General features: G+C 47.3%; 1 protein-coding gene across 5 annotated transcripts in view; it reads right to left on the bottom strand.

Moving 5' to 3' along the window:
• Positions 1 to 20,504, bottom strand: part of CELSR1 (cadherin EGF LAG seven-pass G-type receptor 1) — a 177,011-nt gene extending 156,507 nt beyond the window's left edge. For 4 of the 5 annotated variants that reach the window (XM_074827728.1, XM_074827727.1, XM_074827726.1 and 1 more), the window contains exon 1: positions 17,005 to 19,766. In XM_074827728.1, the coding sequence (XP_074683829.1) occupies positions 17,005 to 19,687 (2,683 nt within the window). In that variant the 5' untranslated portion in view covers positions 19,688 to 19,766. Of the gene's footprint in view, positions 1 to 17,004 lie in introns of all 5 variants that reach the window. The other variant, XM_074827725.1, reaches the window with a different exon arrangement.
• Positions 20,505 to 20,727: the final 223 nt, after the last annotated feature.

The raw sequence follows: 20,727 nt of genomic DNA, 5'->3' as shown, positions 1-20,727 counted from the left end.
AGGAGAAAAGCATCCCTGACCAGATTTCTTCTGAAAGATCCCACAGTGAAGGACAGGGTAATCCTGGTGTCCATCCGGCCACGCTCTCCCTGCCTCCACTTGGCTCCTCTGAGTCCATTAAGATGAAGACCTGTGACTTTACGCCACAAGAGTGGTGGAGATCTTAGCGTGTGGTGGTTAACGCAAGGATGCCCAAGAGAAGAATAAGAGGGAGGATGGTGTCAAATCAAAACACAGTTCAAGAGACACAAAAGCAGCTTTCCCTGTCACACTACACAAGTTTGGCTTAGGGGAAGCAATTGCCACACTTTCTCAACCAAAATGCTAAATATTACAGGCTGCTTAGCCCAGCACTACCTATTGTGCAAAGTCCTCCACACAGGTTTCCACACAAATGAGTGGTTTAAACTTTCTTGGTCATCTTTGATGATGCAGATGGCAAAAAGGGAACCCCAGGTGCAAGGACACAAGTTTAGTCTTGGCAGCTGCCTCACAGTAACATTGGTATCCCTGCCTGGAGCCCCTGGGCAGTTAGGTATCAGCCAAGCACAGCCACCTTTTGCTCTGACTGTGGCTGACAGGGACTTTATGGATCTTCTCCAACAGTCTGAAGAGCGGCAAACCAGAGGGAGATAATGATTTCATGACTATGACAGCCCATTTCCCAACTCTGAGCATTTTTATACACAACAGACCATTGCATGAGCCCAATTCTAATGAGTCACCCTGTTTAGTTTGACTCATCTCTGCTCCTCACCAAATGCAAGCCAGTACAGGCCAAATCCTACCCAGTTGATACTGTCTCATGAAAGCAATTGCAGCAAGCTGCTTCTCAGATTGTAAGGCCTTTGGGTGCAGTGAAGGAACGCATGTGGACGCATCCTGTACACATGGTTTATCTCCATTCAGTTTTTTTCCCACCCTCTCTCTTTTCTAAAACACCGATTTCCAGCCCTGTGGTTCTGAGGAAACAAAGCAGGGGGGAAAGAGAGAAAGAGAACAAGTGTGGACAACGCATGAGGTAGCTCTAGATAAGATGGTGCCTGAAATTCCAGGAGCCTCCCTGCAGCCACCTCTCTCCCTTCTTCTAGCAATGTGGCTACTGGTGGGGCTGCACCTGTCCTTGCAAAGATAGAAGTTGGTTTTTTTTTTTTGGAAGTGCAGCCAGAGTTATGAATATAATCCTCTGCAGCTAGCAAGGTTTCCTAAAGTGTGAGAGAGGCCAGAGACCAGCCTTTTCTATTCCTTCTCTTTGTTCAGATCAGGAATTTGCAATCCAAATCCCAGCCACACCAGAGCAGGCAATGAGCCCAGCTGCTGTGAGTAAGAAGCATCTTAAAGAGTTCATGAGGCTGCTTGCCAAGGAGCTGCTGTGAGACAAGGTGAACTGAGCTCGAAAAAACCCTGTATGTATGTAACACCATTCAGATAGCAAATAAAAACCCTATCCTGTAATGCAAAGGAATGTGATAGTTACTGACTGCTCCCCTATAGTTGCAAAGAGTCCTTGAAATATTAACAGGGTTATCAGCATTCACTTATCGGTTACAGTAGTGCCTAGATAATTCAAAGGACTGAGCCAGAGCTCATAAATATATACACTTTCTCAATGCAAAATCCTTACTATCAGATAATTTCTTACCTTTTTTAACCAAAATTTGTTAATCTTTTTTTAATCAACAAACCTCGAAAGGCAGCAATCTACAGGGAATGAAGAACTAAAAATTCGTTTATTAAAATATTTTCTTGCACTCTGCATGTTTCCAAGACAGGTGTTTTTAAACATGTTTACTGAATCTCCTGCACTTTTGATGTTAGCACAGTGCAGCTGCATTTTGCATCACAAAACCTGTGGTGGGTTCAAGCTGTAGAACTTCTAGGTGGCAGAACTTCATACAAATGAAAACTGGGAGTTTTGTACCCACAGAAGAGTGTTGAGTGCTGACACACTTGCCTACCTGGGTTAGGGGCTGATTATTGCACACAGAGCACTGGAACAAACTCTCCCCTTAGTTTGAGTCAATGTGGTCACACAGGCCTAAGGGAGGGACAGCACAACCTTTTTATATGGTGAAAGGACTTTCTAGAGACTTTCTACCTTCCAGAAGGGACTAAACACAAGCATGGGCAAACTTAGAGAATCTCCTCCAAGAAGCAGCAGCTGCCAAGGGCAGAGCCTAAACCCACATAATTACTGCCTCCTCTTTTACACTGTCCCTGATACCTGTCCAACCATGTGCTGAACTGTTCCAGCACAAGGTAATAAAAATCCTACTTAAAAAAACCTAACAAAAAATAAGTATTTTTCTTTAGGCTTTGGTTGCAATCTAAACTTTGGTTGCAACCTAAACTAATCTAAGGGCTGGCTGCCACAGTCCCTCTCCTCCTCTGCACTGGCACTCATCTCATACCGCGTTGAACTGTTCCTTCACGCTAGGTCAGAACATTTTTGTTTCCTTGGTTTTTATTGGTAGTTTGGCTTTTTATCGACTTTCATCCTCCCTTGTACTATCTCTGATATATGTTTGATGGACTGAGCTGTTTCTTGATGCTAAGTCAGAACTCCAGTGTTTTTTTAATGGCAGGTTGGCTTTTTAGCAACTTGGTTGCTGGAAACAGCCCAGCACAAGGTCATAGAGGTGCTGGGGAGGGAAGGACTGTAACAGCCAGAAGCAAGATTGGCTCAGATTTGCTGCAGCTTGCAGCCTGTGACATTTGTGAATAACTTCCAGCACCATTCATTTATCTGTTGAACCATGCTGCCTTGTGGATCCTTTATCTTCTTTTGATACCAAGTTTAGGAGAAGATAGCAATGCTGTTACCAACACACAACAAGTTACACAAGCTCAGGCAGTTCAAAGGGCTAATTGCATTTACAATTTGTTAATATGTGTGTTTAATTTCTGCAGCAAAAAGAGAACAGGAAATAATTTTCCCACCACCAAGTTCCATTTTCTGTTCAAGGAAGCTTCTCAAGGAAGTGTGTTGTATATACATAATACTACTTATAAACTATCAAGCTTTCATTAATTTATCAAGCTTCATCTTAAACCCAGCTACACTTCCCAGAGAGGTTGTTCCAGAAGTTTGCTTCCCTAAAGGTTTCAAACCACCTTCTAACATCCCACCTAAATTTATTGAGAGTCAGTTCACTTACAGATTTTTTCCTTTAAACTGCCCTGCTTCTACCTTTGCTTTCCGTAAGTACTTCAGAGAGGTACGTAGCAATCATAGTCCTCTTTGGCTTTCATTTTGCAATACGAAAGATGCAATCTTCTACCATAAATGATACCTCCAGTGAAACAAATTCTCTGTTCCCCAACTTGTCCTCTTTACAATATAAATTAACTTTTCTTGACTAAGACCTATCAGAATAGTACATAGATGAGATATTTGCGGTGCCTTGTACAACAGCAAGTAATACCTCACTTTCTTTAATAAACCCATCCCACTTAACAATCCTCTGTGGTGGAAGCCCCATGCACCAATGCATTTTTCAGCTGGTCTGTTGCTTCCATCTTTCTGAACCAACTCAAACACATAGACAGCGGTTGGACAAGAAAAGTAAATCACCCAAATAATGTAATTTCAGAAAATGGAATAATTTTCCATTCCAGTATTTGATAAACACTTTAAATACTAGGTAAATAGGTGGAGGACCCATCTTCAGAGAGAGGGCAGCATGGTCCTGGCACATCACACTCAGGTAACAATATATGGCTTTCCTCAGGGAAGCGGCAGAGCTGCCTCTAAACAAGTAGCAACACACGATCCAACCAAAGGAAATGCAAGAGGTGCTGAAACACCATCACATGGAGGCTAACCTGTTCCAAGTGATTTCGTGACTCATAAATTATCGTAGAGAAAATTAAATGCTATGAAATGCCTAAGAACAGAAATGGAAAAGAAATTAAGATGTCTAATAAGGAACAGAAGCAGTAGTGGTTTCTTAGTGTGGGATTATTAACTATTGTGCTTTCCAAAGGCGATTAAATTACCCTGAAGCTCTAATGGATCAGCATCTCTTCTGCTAGAGGACCAGCTCTCAGTTGTGAGCTCGAGGCCCTAGGACCTGAGCATCTCTGCAAGGTGCCTATGCCTGTTGGCCTCTCCAACCAAACCAGGTGGGTGGAGCACGTGTTCAACAGCAAAAAACCCATCCCCAGAACAGACCACCAGCAAAACAGCTGCTGACTGTCGGAAGTGGGAATCAGGGAGGGATGACACTGGTCACAAAACTAGTCAGATCCCTGCTTTTAATAATCACCGTATCATAAAAGGGAAAATTACTGCAAAAAAAGAAAAAGCATTGGAAATGCAAACACAGATGCATGGCTGTAAAAACCACCAGGCTGAGCTCTCTGCTGAGTACATGGAGGAATTCAGTGACCCTAAGGGAGCCTTACCTGCTGAATGAGCCAAGAATACGCCTTGCTGGGTATTAGGCAATGTCGTGTAATATGACTACAGCAGTAAGCACAAAGGCTCTACAGTGCAAAGAACAACACTGCAAATTTCACAACTGCTGAAATCTCAAACTGATTTCTTTAAAATTCAGTTTCAGCACAGGAATAAAATTTAATTAGTCTTTTCTTATCACTAGTCATTTATACTAGTTCATTTAAATACCTGAAAATGCACAATATCTCAACTTTACACAGCACTAAGACAGTAAAACACTATCCTGTATGATCAGTATGGGATGTGTAGAGCATGAGTAAAGTTGTTTACCCCACTGGATGCTTTCCAGTCTGAGAAAGGTTTCAAATTTGCCATCAAAGTTGTCACCTTACTTTCCCTTTAGGCCTTGAAAGGAGCAAAGAGACCTTTTGACAGCTAAAGTCTGATCAAGGAGACGCAGAGCAAAACCACAGGGAGTCACTGACACCACCTCAGAGAAGAAGAAATGGTCTCTCCTAGAGGACTTTCCCCCAGAAAAAAAAGGGATGGATGCTCAAGTGCCACCGGTGGCATGAAGAATTTTATCTGATCATCTCAGCACCTCCACTTCAGTACACTCCAATGCATGCTGGCTAAGCCAAGGAGTGAATCAGTCATCTCAGCTTAAGAAATCCCCAACCACTTGGCAAGGGACATATTTTAAAAGCAGATTGTACAAAAGTCTGTAAAACTCATTCATACAAAACAAGTTCACTGCAGAGAATAGAAAAAATGTCCTTGTCTCTCAGTTCTCACCTGAGTTTATTGCCATTAATCAGTCATGTCCATCAACGCTGTTGGTAGTAAATAGGAATTTCTTAGTTTAAAGCCTCTTAAAGCTAAATAAAGTCCCAGACACCACTAATAGCTGAGCCATAAGGGAGCTGAAGCATGAAGGAACCAGCCAGTAAAGGCAACTGCAACTTGTCACAAGAGATAGGAAAAAAATATAGTCAACATCTACACCCAAACTGGGCCAAATTCCTAGTTCATGGGTACAGGTGTTGTTCCCACAGACTACAAAGATGACAAGCACTGACATTCAGTGTGCAGCATGCCCTGTGACCTGGGGCTAGCTACAGACATCCCACAACTGCCTGTGTCAGGCAGCAAAACCCCTGTGGGACTGTCACCACCTCATACCATGGCCCCCAAGACCCTGTGCAAGGAGAGGCACAAAGGATTTATGGCTGCAAAACCTCTGAAAGCTGCACCTGGCAGCCAGCACCACTGAGGTCCCAACCCAAAACAGCCACTGGGAGTGCATGGGCTGCACGGGTGACACAATGGCTGTCACCAGTTCACCAGGAGCATCTCACAGGGCATCCCTGGACAGGATTGACCATGCCCCTCGCCTTGGGCCAATGCACCCACCTAATAGCAAGTAACAACACAGTGGTCAGAAAAGGGTGAAGGGTGGATGAGAAACCTGCCCTGCCTCCCCAAAGGCAAGAGGGAAGGCAGTGAAAAAGGATGCTGCCACACCATCAGCAAGCACTGTGCCTGGTGGGCAACCGCCAGCCGGCTCCCAGCACCTGGTGGACACACCATCAGCCAGGCCTGGGGCGGCCCCCAGTGCCGCCGTTCCTATCTGGCTATCTGACAGGGTAGTCGGTCAGTCGATGTATGGTGTTTATCCTAATTATTTACAGCAGGTATTACAAAAGCAGCCCCCGTGAGATCTCCGCTGCACACAGCCCTGTACAAACTTGCAGCAGGCAAACTCCGCAGATGCAGCACCTCACTGCAAAACAGATCCAATGAACACGAAGGGAAATGGGAGAAGAAGATAAGCAAGAAGGAAAGAGGAACACCAGCATGTTTTGTGTAAGAAGCTTGCAGCATCCACCAGGTCCTAAAATGTACCCATGGCTCCCACTTCACATATCCTGTGCAAACAACCAGCACCTGCTGCCAGCAGCTCGGTCAACAAACCCAAGTGTTAGATTTCCAAACTCAGTGCAGAATAATCTTGGGTGAGTAAGCAGGACCTAAAAGTTAACCTGTCTTACCTAACATTCCAAAAAACTCACAGAAATCTGCCCACATCACTTTAGTTCGTAATGAATCCTTCTGCAAAACCAACCAGAAGGCATCAGCAGGTTTTGTGATCTCAAGAAACTGAAGTTAAGACGGGATTTAAACTAGCAGGCAATTATCTGCCAGATGGAGAGCTCAGCAACAGAGCACACTTTGCTAAATTACGCTGTGTCAATAAAAGAAGGCCAACATCAGAAATACACCCCGTGAGAAGGGAAACTGAGTCAACCAACAGGACAGTTCGACCCAGTCATTGCTGCAAGAGACCTTTACCGTATGTGTCAGGACAATGTCGGCTAGTTGTAGCGTCAGTGAGCACATTGCGGGAAAAGCCACACGATCCAAGCAACGAGCGGCAACATGTTGGTAATTACTAGCAAGTCTATCATCACAGCAAACTGCAGTGAGAAAGAGGATTAAACGGTAGGCAAAGATGGGTTGAACTCTGGATATTTAGCAGCGCTATTTAAGTCTGAGCCCGTGAATCCTTCCATAACTGAGCCTTTAGCCCATCTGGGGGCTGCTCCACATAAAAGTAAAATACATTTACAAATAGTTAAGGCCAGAAGACAAACAAATCAGCTCTGATCAATAGGAAAGTAGTCCCTGGGAAGCCCCAGGGTTCTTGTTTATTTTACCTTTGAGTTCCCAGGTGGGAAGAGCTGAGTCCCCAGCTACAGCCAGAACTAACCTAGTCCTGACATGGCCTGAACAGTTCACGATCCAGCTTTTATTATGACCTAAACCAAATCCAGAAGCTGAGGGCCAAAGCCAGACTGCCCACACCACTGCTCAACTGAAGCGGAGGTGCCCACATACACCAACGTGAGCCAGAATGCCTCCTATCTGGCGCCCTCCAAGTGTGAGCATGACCCTGTAGCTTATGGCACTTACCCGGGAGATGGGAAATGTGAGTCCCACAACAGCTTCTGTACCTTATTCGGCTCCTCTTTAATGTATAGCACAGTAAGAGCTTTGAGATCAAGGGCTGGAGCCCAGCCCATCTTTGCCCTCGCTAAGTGTCCTAATCGTTATGCTGAGTGAAGTGCCCAAGCTGTAGCGGGATGGTATTTCAAGTACTCCCACTTTATAGGACACTTAATTGCCTAAAAGAGGGTACCGCTGCAGGGAACAGGCACCTAAAAATGAGGCACTGTGGCATTTGATGGTTAGATACAAGTCCTCTACTGGACCTATGCTGTGAAAGGTGACAAATGCCTCTTTCTAACCATGCTGAGCTGTGCCTGCAGTGTCTGGAGTCTGGCAATCACACCCTGCTAAAACAAGCAATGTACTAGGATGGGACAGCTTTTACATGATTTAAATTAAATTCAGACAGCTAAATAAATAAATGAATAAATAAATTTTTAAAATAAAAATCACAGCTTGGATGTTAAAGGGTCTCCTATTTAGAAATAGATCCAGCATGAACATTGCTGCAAACACACAAGTAAAGGAGGGGCTGGGCTGGGCTGGTTCCTGGAAAGTCCAGAAGTGCTGTGACAGGAATTCGATCCAATAAACTCAATGACTTGTTAACATCACTTTTGAATAGGGTCAAGGCGTCTGATCTGGAACTAGTGAAAGGAAAGAGCAAACCCAACCAATCCAGCAGCAAAATTTGTACACATGATGCATGCTCTGGTGGCATGGCAGCCACACAGAATCACCTTGAGTACATTTGCTTCCAAACCTAACAGCCCAGTGGGATTTAACAACAAAGACAGGCTGCTAGGTGCTGGCCATCACATCTGTGAAACTCAAATCTGATAATATAGTCCCTGATTTGCCCTTTTTGGTGGGGTCCAGATGCTTTTGATTCTCCCTGAAACTGGATCTAGCCCACAGACTCCATAGCAGGCAGGAGATGCTGTGCTGACAATGGTTATTAACGATGGCCTCTCCTTCTCCCTCCTTCAAAAAGTGCTGAAATATTCTGACCAGATGCATCATTTCCAAAAGTGCTGGAGACCTGACAGAATGTAGCATTTATCATGCGTTCAGCAATGGTGTTGAAAACAGATTACTTTCCTTTGTATTTGATAAGCATAACATGTCTATGTTTATTATGTGGTCCCCTGAGGATTTATTACAGGTTTACCGTTTCATTTATTTGCTTTTTTTGTGCTTGGCAAGTGTAAACACTGGAATAAATACGAAGGTGGTTACAGCTTAGGAGCATTAACGACTTGTTGAAACAAAGTCCAAAAGTTTTTCTTTCTCTCCAGCAAATCCTACTTTTCTGTCCAACCGCTTTTTTTTCAAGTGCAAAGATCATCTTTCTGAAGTATTTTAAAATTTTATTTCTTTGTTGAATGCCAAATCCCCATAAAAGCATATTTTCCCCCTTCATTCACTCAAACTCTTGACAATATTTAAAGTCTCTCCTAACATTATTCATCGCAAAACATTTTCCTGTTTGCACATTATAGCCTCCCCCATCCTTTCCATCTAGTCTGCTAAGCCTGTTACTACAGGTAGTTTGCTGTAACAGAAATAAGTACAATCATTGCTACAAAAGAAAACAAACCCTTCCGTCCTGGCACATATTCAGGGTGCGTTCATCCCACAGAACTTTAGCCACCTAACAACAAGGCAACTAGCCCAAGTCAGTCTTTTATGTTCCCTCTGTAATCTGTGGGGCGAGATTGGCGTCTCCAACCAACTGCCCTCATGCCTATCAACCGATCATGGCCACAACCTACATGACCACCTTTGAAGAGATACCAAATTTCTTGGGCAGATCATGGTAGATGATACAAATCTGACCATAAGAGCCAAGCTGTAGTACCTTCAATAACACTGTTTCAATCCAACAAAATCAACGCATTGCAATGAAATCTCAGCCAAAGTGTATGCACCTGGGCTTTATAAAAAAGGTGTTAGGCAAATCTCGCCAAACAATCAACAGATCGCTCAATGGCAGATTTCAAAATTTTCCATGAAGATTGCATCCTGCCCCATTTGGAAACTTGTGTTGCATCTATAAATAGTTCAGTGTTTTTCAGCACTGGAAAAAGAGCTTCACTGGGGGGGGGGAGAAATAATAAAACTGTGACTTGTCACAGAAACACAAAGTGGCAAAACTGAACTTAATCAGGTCTCAGATGTTCTTGCTTTCAAGTGGACAACGACTGTGAACAAGGCTTTGAAGAACCGAGTCCCTCGTCAATTTGTTCTGTACTCTGATTTATGCAATCTTTGGACCAAACAGCCTTAAAAAAAGGAGCAGGCGACAAAAAAAGCCTATCATTCATAAAAGACAGCACTGCCATACTTGTTTCTTACATGGCAAAGTAGATGTCAGAGTAGTTGGAGTACTATTTTACCGAAAAACATCATCATTCCCACAGAAACCAGGACAGAAAAACTATAACATGGAAGATTGCCAAAAAGGGTCATTAGATCTGATTTGAATATCTTCAGCTCTTCTAACCCTCCTACGTTTCCTAAAGACTGTCTGTAGATATTTTTGGAAATACAAGTCAGTATGCCAAAGGAAGCCAAGAGAGACAGTTGCCCAAATCCTGTATAGCCAACACTGAGGTAAGCAGGTAAGTTGTGTTGTTACCTCAAGCACTCAAACGTAGAGAGTCTGTTCCCACCAACTGGGTCTCAAAATCCTGAGGGCTTATAAAAGAGAGGGAGAAGGGATGGAAAGCGTAGATCTTGTGTCTGACACTTGATCCTCCCCTTACTCATCCTCCATGCATGAGCGTTACAGCTAGAGTTGCCTACACTGCTAAATATTGAAAAGGTATTTGTAGCATGTAGGTTTAGAAGAGCTTTCTGCTTCATGCTTGCTTTTTTTTCTGTCCAGAAAGTAATTCTGCTCCCAACTTCTAGAGTGGTCACGTTCCCGGACTCTTTGTATCAGTCTCGCCTGACCCATGAGGGAATCGAGGGACCCAGTGAAACCACAAGCCAAACCCATGCTACTGTGCAGCCATTGCTGTCTGTACCCAAAATAACCAGATGAAAGAGAGCTCAGCTATGCCAATGTATGCAGCAGCTACACATCTGGCTGAACTGTAAACACCATTATAGGTGTTGCGTGTTATCACATGCCCCTGAACCCATGAACCCTGAGCACCCAGCCAGCCAAAACACTGGAGACGGCCTGTCAGCTGCAGGGGTGTCTGGCAGACCTGTGGCACACCCCGAGGAGGAGGCAGGAGACCGCAGATGAGTCTCCCCAACCCTTCCTTAAAAATGCTGGAAGACACCACGGCTACACTCTGACCAGACTGGTGGAAATGTGGGGACACCAGGATTCCCATCCAAGCATCTACTAAGGGTCTCACCAGCAAGCATCCTACCAGAAGAGTGGTGAGCACACTACCTACTTTCACCTAATGTCATACCCAGCATTATATTCCTCAGTCATGGGATGTCTGAGAAAATCTATTCAGCTCAAAGATGGGAGTCAACAATGAAAGGGAGTTTCAAGATATTAAGTATATACACTGAAGGAAAATGAACCATTTGATGAGCAAATGTAAAACTATACACTTTATCAGCAGCCAGCCACTTCCTCAGGTAGCACTTGGGATGTTGGAGATAACAAAGTATAAAATCCCACTGCTTAACATCACCTACTTTCCCCACCACTACTGCGGGTTTACTATCATCCTAACATCCAAACCTAGAAAACTGTTCCTGTATTCTAAACAAAGGGTTCTTTTGCCATTAGCCTTGACAACAATTCAATGTTTATTCTGTATTTGGAAGTTTGCAGCAGGCTCCGCAACCCCAGCCTAAACCAATTCTGAACTGCAAGCAAACATGTGACCAGAACAGAAGAGGATTCTTCCCAACCCGCAAGTGCAAGTCAGAAGTAAGAGCACTTCAGTAACTTCTAAGAGGGAAGCAAATCACAACAAGGGAATACATCAAGGAAATCAATTCATTAATACACTCTGAAGCTTAAAAAGTAAAAAAAAAAAAACAAAAACAAAACCAATTACTAATCCAATTAAAAAATGGTTATTACAACTATCTCCCCATTAGCAAATAATTTGCAAATAGGGCAAAAAAGTTTTCCAGGTAATCCCACCATCATACTTCCCTAAATTCAATTTCTTTCTCTTGAGACTTATTATCAAGTAAAGCCTAGTAGATCTGCATATGTTTCAACCACTGAGACATACTAAGGTAGTAATATCTTATTAAAAACTGTGTAAAAAAAAATGGGAATATACAGCCTTCACACAGACAGAAACAGGGAGAAACAAACATATTTAGGGATAGCTATGGTGCATAGTAGCATTTTCTGAAAGAAGCTGACTGACAGAATAGCTTTTATCTGAGATAAAACAGCTCATTTACATTTTACAGTGCTGTGGTAAACATTTTTTTATTACTAGGGATCACCATTTTAGCAAAGAAATTGCTTATTTACAGTAGCTTGAGCTGCAGGTAACTCCCTATGTTATTTATTTACATGCAGAAGATATCTTTTATCTCAACTAAAAAGTTAGTCAGCTCTCCACTAAATATTTTCCTCTCATAGCCATAGACATTTTCCTGTCTTTTGAAACAAAAATACACCACTCCTATGAAATCCAGGGATGAAGTGGAAGGGAATCCCACAGGAAAGCAACAAGGCAGCCACAGCTTTTATCGGCTGGAACAGATCATACAGCTGAAGAGGGAAAGTCACATTCCTGCAGGCTGGAGGGACGCACAGTTAAAATACATCTCACCTACAGAATAGATTAGAATATAAAATCTATATGGATGCAATAAAGGATTTAGGTAGCCACAGCAGATCCAGGAGCTACCCTAATGATGGTCACTACTCTAGATTTGCTATTTTAGGAAAATAAATGTAAATGTTCAAAACCACTACCACTAACCATTATCAGTCATCTTTCACTTCGGTCTTACTTAATGCACCAAGTAACAACTAGGGGTGCAATACCACAGCTCGTGGTATCACACCATCTTTCTAAACGAGGTCCCTCATCATTGCCTCCCTGGTCTTTGCAGCCCTTGAGCCGCTCCCTTCTCTTCCCTTGCCTTAATGCAGGAAGCATGCGTGAAGTGCAAGCACCCAAGGTCCCTGGAAATGCCAGCCTGCAAAAGCCCTGCAACCTCTCAGGAGGAGGGTGAGAGGAGCCTCCACCCCTCCGTTTCCATCATCTCCTAACTGTACAACCCACAGGGATCCCACCGCAGCCACCTGCAGGAATGTGTTTCCCGGGGGGCGGGGGGTCCACAGAGAGCAGTTCGGGTGCTAATTGCTCTTGCTGACCCTGAAAGCAAGTCCTCGCAGGCAGCCAGAAGCACTGCTCCTACAAGAACCAGTTCCCCTGCGGATCTGCCCCACAAATCTCACAAGGCCCCAGCAGCCCCATCCGCTCTGCTCCCCAAAGGCATGGGTATGAGGCCAGGGCCCATCCCGATGCTGCCAAGGCGCCTGGCCCACATCCCAGGTGGTCGCCCCGTGCTTGGCCTCCGCACCCAAAGGTGCCCCTGTGCTTACAGAGATGTCTTCTCCCTCGAGTTTCTTTTTTCCTCTTTAACCTCAGATCTTCTTCACACACACAAACAACCCCCCAATGCCTTGCATCTCAGGCACAGCTGTGGCCTTACCTTTACCAGAAGGGCTAAACCGAAGTATTGCATCTTCTGTTACATTTGTATGGAGAAGGCACAGAGCTGTCGATCCAGGGTCATTAGCACAATGACTTTTAAATTACAATAATAATGAAGATCCTTTACCAAGCCATGAGTAAAAATCCCAAAAGTTTACTGCAACACAAATGAGCTCTATCTTAATTTGTATTTGCTGATAGTCAATAACCTCACTGAATGGCACTGGAGATTAAAAAAGCCAAAGAAATGTAAAAGGTGATACTTGACCTTGCATGCCCTCAGAAACACTTGGGTGTCCATCCCTCACTGCGTGGGGAGCACTACTTTCCCAAAATTGTATATTCTATTTTGTATAATGGTATTTTACATTTATCTGGACCACTCGAAAGCTGTAGGATCCAGTCAGGTTGGGTTTTGTCTGCACTGGTGTATTAGGCTGGGTTCCCAGAGGAGTCTGTACACACATCTATTGAGCTGTCGTTGATGATAAGTGGGACTACTTGTGGCAGCACAGTCAAGCAGGTGCCAGCAGCGTTTGCAATGTGACACCCAGGCAAAGTTGTGCAACATTTGTTCAAAGTGGAGGCTAGCACCGGCCTTCCCCCACCCGCACCAGCAGGGACTGTGGTATATGTTTAACACGGGCTAACGCATTGTGACTTGAGCAATGTTTAACCCACTTTTTGACCAAATAAATACCAATTTAACATTATCATGAACATCACTGTGGACAAAAAGTAACAGTTTTTAATGAGCCTGTCAATTTAAGTCCCATATTTATTAGTAACACTAATAAATCCCAGGCTGATCGACTCTTGACCACCTGTTTCAGAAGCCCAGAGTAAAATCCTGTCTCCCTGGAAAGCAAGGGCAAGATTTGAGCAGGGCCCAGACTTCACCCCGGTTGTTAAAACAACATAAACCTAATGACACAATGTGCAGGCATGGGAATATAAAGCCAAGCTCTGCTTTTATGTAGGAAAGCCTTGAAGGTACAACAGAAAAAGGATAACATGTCTTTCTAAGGGACCCCTGGATTAGTTTCATCCAAAAGGGATCCGGTTTGTTCACTCAGACGGCTCTGCATGACAGGCACGGGCAGAGGGGCACCCGGAGAGATTCACTTCAAAAGAGATCGACTTCAAAAGCTCCCTCTGGATCCAAAGCAAAATGCTAATATCCACACCACCCACGTTCTCCCTCCTCCGCTTGGGTCGGTTCCTGACCGGCTGTGGGAGCACAGCCCAGCAGGTATCGCCACACCAGGGCAAAGGCAGAGCCACGCACGTACATGCTCAGCCTGCCCAGGGCTGCCCACCATCCCATGTAGCTTCTGATAACGTTTACGCTGTTAGAGTAAGTTTTAAATGCCAAGTGTGATGTTCTCAGGTTTTATGAAAGTTATTATGTCCATTTGCTTGGTTTTCATGATTCTTAAAGTTTTGTTTATAAGCAGAAGGCCAAAATTACCATGCTTATTTGAATAATCCCCAATTCAAGTGAAAGAATGCTGGTTTTTGCCAAGTATCAAACTCTCAAAGTAATTCAGTTGAGCAGTGTGGCTCCTCACTAGCATCACACACACTCCCATGGTTCTGCAGCACAACACATCGCTAGGTGGAAATAAGATTTTTTTATAGCAGCAGTATTACTTCCGAGTCGCATACAGATCAAATTCCCCAAGTTCAGAAAGAGCTCCAATCCTTCCCTGACCTGAAGAGCAGCTGTGAGTAGGGCAGGACTTTGTGTTTGTCTGGGTTGAGAGGTTAATGGCTAGTCCATAGACAGTTTTTCAGTTAACTGGCAGGTCATTTTAGCAGATGATTTGCAGGTATTTTGCAACACTTAGAGATAACCCTGTGGAGTACTTCTGTCTGAGCTGCTTCTCTGACATTTTTTTTTAAAGACTGAATCAGATAGACCAGAGAAAGCAGGCAGGTGAGACTTTCCTGGACTAATCACACACTGCCAAACTCTGCCCTTTCAATTTCCAGAGTGTGAACTTCTCCAAATTAACGTCACATGGAGTACAGTGCTTGTCAAAACTATTTTAAAGTCCTACCCACAAAAATCTATAATCTTTCAAATATCTTTCAAAAAGCAGACAGCCAGTTTTGGTCAACATCACAGCAGAGTTTCAAAGTTCACACCTTCAGCAAACATGAAAATGATGCTGGCATGATCAAGCTCCTTACTTAAGGATTAAGCTCTCTTACTTAAGAAAACAGGTCTTCATTCCTACCTGAGAATTCATCCACTTAAACAGCGTAAATCATTAGACTGAGAAAGGAATAGTTCACATCACCGATTTTTCTGTTCTGAACACACTCTTCATCTAGTGTAACGAAACAACTTTTCCAAGTTTTGTGCTCCAAGATGAGTTCTTATCTTCTGCTACCAGATAAAGAGCTACTGGTACAGACAGGGACCATGCAATCACCTGCACCTTAATCCAAATGTTTTTCTTTAAGGTCACAAGGCAACTGTCTGTTTTTTCTGCAAGTCCTCACAGGACATGGAAACAGCATTTATGAGCTACCTTACCACATTAGCTGCCCCCTGGCATTTTGGATGAACCAGGAGTGGTTTGTCAGGTGATGCACCACAGTAAATTCAGTCAGCTCAGTTAATATCACTTTCATTTTCCTGAAGCAAAAAGGACCTCAAGCCTGCAAACATAAGGGAGAGCACGGCTCGCTCCCCCGAGGCCCTGCTGAACGCCATGACTACTTTCAGCAAAACAAGCACTGCCAGGATTATGCCACAGTTTATTACTTTTTTTAATACAACCATCCAAAGAGAAGCATCTCCCAAAATGTCATTTTACATACCTAGTACTTTCAGTTATTTTTTTTCAAAAAGAATACAAATACTAGTTTTAGATTGCAGAGAGAGGCAGCGAGGAATGTACCCGGTTAAACCTTTGAAAGTCAACAGAAGTATGGGATCAGGTCCACAGTAAACTTTATAGAGTGGCACCTGCAGAGGAAATTACTCATTGCATGACTGATGCCACAATTAGAGGCATAAAAAGTAATTCCATGATAAACAAGCAACGGAGCAGAAAAAGAATAATATCCTAAGAGCATGTATGTGCTTATATAAAAGTGTATATTGGACCATATCAAACAGTCTTCACACAGAGACACAAATTCTCCAAGGAAATTAATAGTACAGTACGCATCCCTCTCTCTCCCCTTCTCTCCCTCCCTGCAACAGCACTGATTTGGGGGCTGCATTTGCCCAGTATCTGCCCCTAGCACTACTAAAGCAACGCCAGTGCAATTAGCTGCGTTACACAGCTATTACACAGCCATAACTCATTTCTTTCAGCATCGCCATTTCCCACAGGAACACACGCCAGCAATGCAAGCCAGCACAGCTCTGCCAGCATCACGTTCACCTGGGCCACACCAGCCAAGAACTGGTCTGGGGTCTAAGGATCTACCAGCCAAACCTCCCGGTATATAGCAGAAGGGAATACACATGCTTTGTTGCTAAAAAAGCAGAGATACCAAATCTCAACTTTTTTTGTTTTAGAGGGGAAAAAAAAGAGGGGAGATGGCATTACAGACACATGTGCATTCCCTTTGTCTTTGCAAGTTACATCATTTATTACCTTTATGCAACATAAGAAAAGCTTTAGCCAAGGTACCACCTCAACTGAGGGAGTATATACCTCTCCACACACACTCGTATTTATTTACTTTTGTGATCCACATAACAATTTCAACCACTTCAATCCACAGCACATGGGCTTGATACATTTTTGTGGTTCCTCTCCAAAAATTTCACAGATAAATTGCTGCTTCAAGAAACCGAAAGCTGCACACTAAACTGCAAGTGGGTTACCTCTGCCCATGCCCCCATACTGGTCTGACAAACAGAATTACACGCTTTATTAACCTCGAACGCTTGCTTACCTGAGACCGACACTTTCATAAGGGCTTCCAGGGGTCTGTTGTTGTCCAGATCACGGCTGAGTTTGAGTTCCCCAGTGGAGGAGTCCAAAAGGAGCAAGTTCAATTCATTGCCTTGCACAAAGGTGTAGGCCAGGCTGTCAGACACATCAGGATCATGAGCTGGGATCTTGCCAATCACACCGGAGGGGAAGCTGTTGGATTTGTTGGTCACGTAGTTATTGAAGAGGATCTGGAAGTCCTGCAGCACAGGTGGGTTATCATTCTGGTCCAAGAGGCGGATGTGCACTGTTGCCCGGCTCACAAGAGGGGCTGAAGTGGCTTGCACCACGATCACGTACTCCGTCCGGCTCTCATAATCCAGGTCCATTAGGGCCGTGAGGTCTCCATTGAGCAAGTCTAGTTGGAAGACCTCAGGGATGTTCCCCTCTACGATCTGGTACATGATCTGTGCGTTGGTCCCCTCGTCAGGGTCAGCTGCACTGATCCGTGCCACAATAGAGCCTACGGGGCTGTTCTCCTCCACAAAGATGTCAAATTCATCCTTCTCAAAGACAGGGGGGTTGTCGTTGATGTCCAGCACAGTCACTTGGATATCCACAGAGGCTTTCAGCGGTGGGCTGCCCCTGTCCACAGCAAAGGCCCGCAGGCTGTAGACAGCCACATTCTCGCGGTCCAGTTTGCGCAGAGTCCGTATCACTCCGGAAGTGGGTTCGATGTAGAAGTCTCCGTCTCCATCGTCACCACCTTGGAATGTGTAGAGGAGACGGCCGTTGAGGCCCGAGTCACGGTCAGTGGCAGACAGCTGCAGGACGCTGGTGGAGAGCGGCACATCCTCGAAAACCGAGCCCTGGTAGCGGTCACGCAGGAAGCGGGGCGCGTTGTCATTGGCATCCAGGATGAGGATCTCGACGTAGGTGGTGTCCGATTTCTGGGGGATGCCATTGTCATGGGCTGTAATGGCCAACGTGTAGGAGGCCTGGTCCTCATAGTCCAGCTCCATCAGGGTGGTGATGGTGCCTGTGTCAGGGTCGATGCGGAACTGGGGGATGTTATCATCCAAAATGTAAGTGATTCTTGCGTTCTCCCCTGTGTCTTCATCAGTGGCGCTGATGGTGACAATAGAGGTGCCGATGGGCTTGTCCTCGCTGACGCTCACTGTGTAGTGGGAGCTCTGGAAGACTGGGCGGTGCGTGTTGGCATCTGTGATGTTGATGAAGACCTGGACAGTGTCGAAGCGAGTGCCGTCAGAGGCAGTGACTGTGAGCACATACTGCCTTTCCTGCTTGTAATCCAGGGGCAAAGCCAGCGTGATCAGCCCCCCTCCGCTCTGACTGGTGATGGCAAAACGGTTCCTGGTGTTGCCACTGGTGATCTGGTAAGTCACAACACTGTTAACGTCCCTGTCCACTGCTGTCAGGGTCAGCACACTGCTGCCCACAGCCGCATCCTCGTTCAGCCTGAGGTGATACACCTTCTCCGTGAAGGTGGGGTTGTTGTCATTCACGTCGAGGACAGTGATAGACACACTGGCTGAGGAGGTCATGACTGGCATGCCATGGTCCCTGGCCTCCACCCCAAAGTGATAGTTCTCCACAGTCTCTCGGTCCAGCTCTGCAGCCACCGTGATCCACCCTGTGCTGTTGTTGATCTGAAAAGGAAATCCAGAGTCACCTGCTACAGGGGCACCACCAGTGGACGGTGCCATCTCTATGAGTTTGTACTCCAGGCGGGCGTTCTCCCCGGAGTCAGCATCCACAGCCTGGATGTGCAACACCGAGTAGCCCAGAGGAACGTTCTCCAGCACCGTGGCCTGGAAGGGAGTGCTCACAAAGATGGGGGCATTGTCATTCACGTCCACGACCTGCACCGACACCATGCCACTGGAGTTGATCAAGGGAGGCCTGCCCCCATCCTGGGCTTTGATCCGGAGCGTGTACTCCCGAATAGTCTCATAATCCAGAGGGTTGATCAGGTCGATGGCACCGGAGAAAGAGTGGATGTAGAACTGGCCTTTCAGGTTGCCACTCACAATGCTGTAGTGCACCTGGGCGTTGCTGCCCCGGTCCCGATCTGTGGCTTGCACCTGCAGTATCTGGCTGTTCACCGGGGCATCCTCTGGCACCTGAACCAGGTAGCGCTTCTCACTGAACTGAGGGTAGTTGTCGTTCTCATCCTCTACAGTGATGTGCACCATAGCCGTGGCACTGCGTGGTCCTGGATCCTTGCCCTGGTCATTGGCTTCCACCACCAGGTGGTACTCGGAGACCTCCTCGCGGTCCACCGGGGCTCGGGTCCTCACAACCCCTGAGCGTGGGTCAATCTCAAAGACCCCGTCGCCAGCTCCCGGCTCCAGCAGGCGGTAAAGCATGTTGGCGTTGGCCGGGGCATCGCCGTCGGTGGCACGGATGGTCAGCACCTCGTAACCCACCTCCAGGTTCTCCCGGATGCTCTCCCGGTACTCGGGCTGCTCAAACACTGGCTCGTGGTCGTTGGTGTCGCTCACGGTCACCGTCAGGTAGGTGGTGGCCGAGCGGCGGCGCGGGGAGCCGTGGTCCGAGGCGGTCACCTTCAGCACGTGGGTGTCCTTCGTCTCCCGGTCGAGGCTGCGGGCCGTGACCACGCTGCCCGTCTCGGCGTCGATGGAGAAGTAGTCGTTGGAGCGCTCGTCGAAGAGCGCCTCCATGGAGTACGCCAGCCGGCCGGCTTCCCCCTCGTCGGGGTCCTGGGCCCGCAGCACGATGACGGCCGTGCCGGCCGGCTCGTTCTCGGGGATGGAGACCTGGTAGCTGGGCAGCTGGAACTGCGGGGGGCTGTTGAGGCTCCGCGCCCGCCGCGCTCCCGGGCGCCCGCCGCTCTCCTCCCCCGCCGCCGGGGCGCAGCCGGCGGCGGCTCCGCGGGGCTCGGCGGCCGCCCGCTGCCGGGCGCGCCGCGGGCAGGGCCCGCCGCCGCGGGGCCCGCGGGGCTCGGCGGGCGGAGCGCGGGGCGGCGCGGTCCCCGCCGCCCTCAGGCGCCCGGCGGGCGGCAGCGCCGGCGGCTCGGCGGCGGCGGAGGGGGCGGCGGCGACGCGGCGCCCCGCGGCCCCCGGGGGCAGGTGGAGGAGCGGGGCGGCGCGGGGCGGGCGCAGCTCCCCGCCGCCCGCCGGCGCCAGGGCGCAGAGCAGCGCGGCCCAGGACAGGCAGGCGGCGGCGGACAGCCGCGGCATCTCCGGAGCTCAGCGGGCAGCGGTGCCGGGCAGAGAGCTGCCGCACAATCCATCCACCCGCCGGGCTGCCCGCCCGCCCTCATCCATCAGCCGCCGGCTCGGCCCCCCCCGCCGCCCGGGCGCCGCCGGCCCGGAGCCCCGCGCCCCGTCCCCGTCCCCGGGCAGCGGGCTGGAGAGCTCCAACTTTTCCACCTTAAACTTTGAAGTGAGTTCAAAATGGCTCCTCTCCTCCTCCTCCTCCTCCTCCTCCCGCTGCCGCTCCCGAGAGGGTGATTACCATAAACCTGCTGCTCGTCTCCTTCGCTCGCCCCCCCCCCAAAAAAAAAATAAATACCGAAGTCCCCCCCCCGCGGCGGGGCCGGCCCACGGGCGGCGCGGTCCCGCGTGGCTGCGCGACACGGCCGAGCCGCCGCGTCCCGTCCCGTCTTGTCCCGTTCCGTTCCGCTCCGTTCCTGCCGCCCCGCTCCGCTCGTTTCCGCGGCGGCGCTGAGCGGCGCAGGCTGCGCGGAGCGCGGCGGGCG

The sequence above is a fragment of the Strix aluco genome, chromosome 5 (genome assembly GCF_031877795.1).
Source record: "Strix aluco isolate bStrAlu1 chromosome 5, bStrAlu1.hap1, whole genome shotgun sequence".
Taxonomy (NCBI): Eukaryota; Metazoa; Chordata; class Aves; order Strigiformes; family Strigidae; genus Strix; species Strix aluco.
The sequence above is the reverse complement of the archived record's forward strand: the minus strand, read 5'-3'. Positions and strand labels throughout refer to the sequence as shown.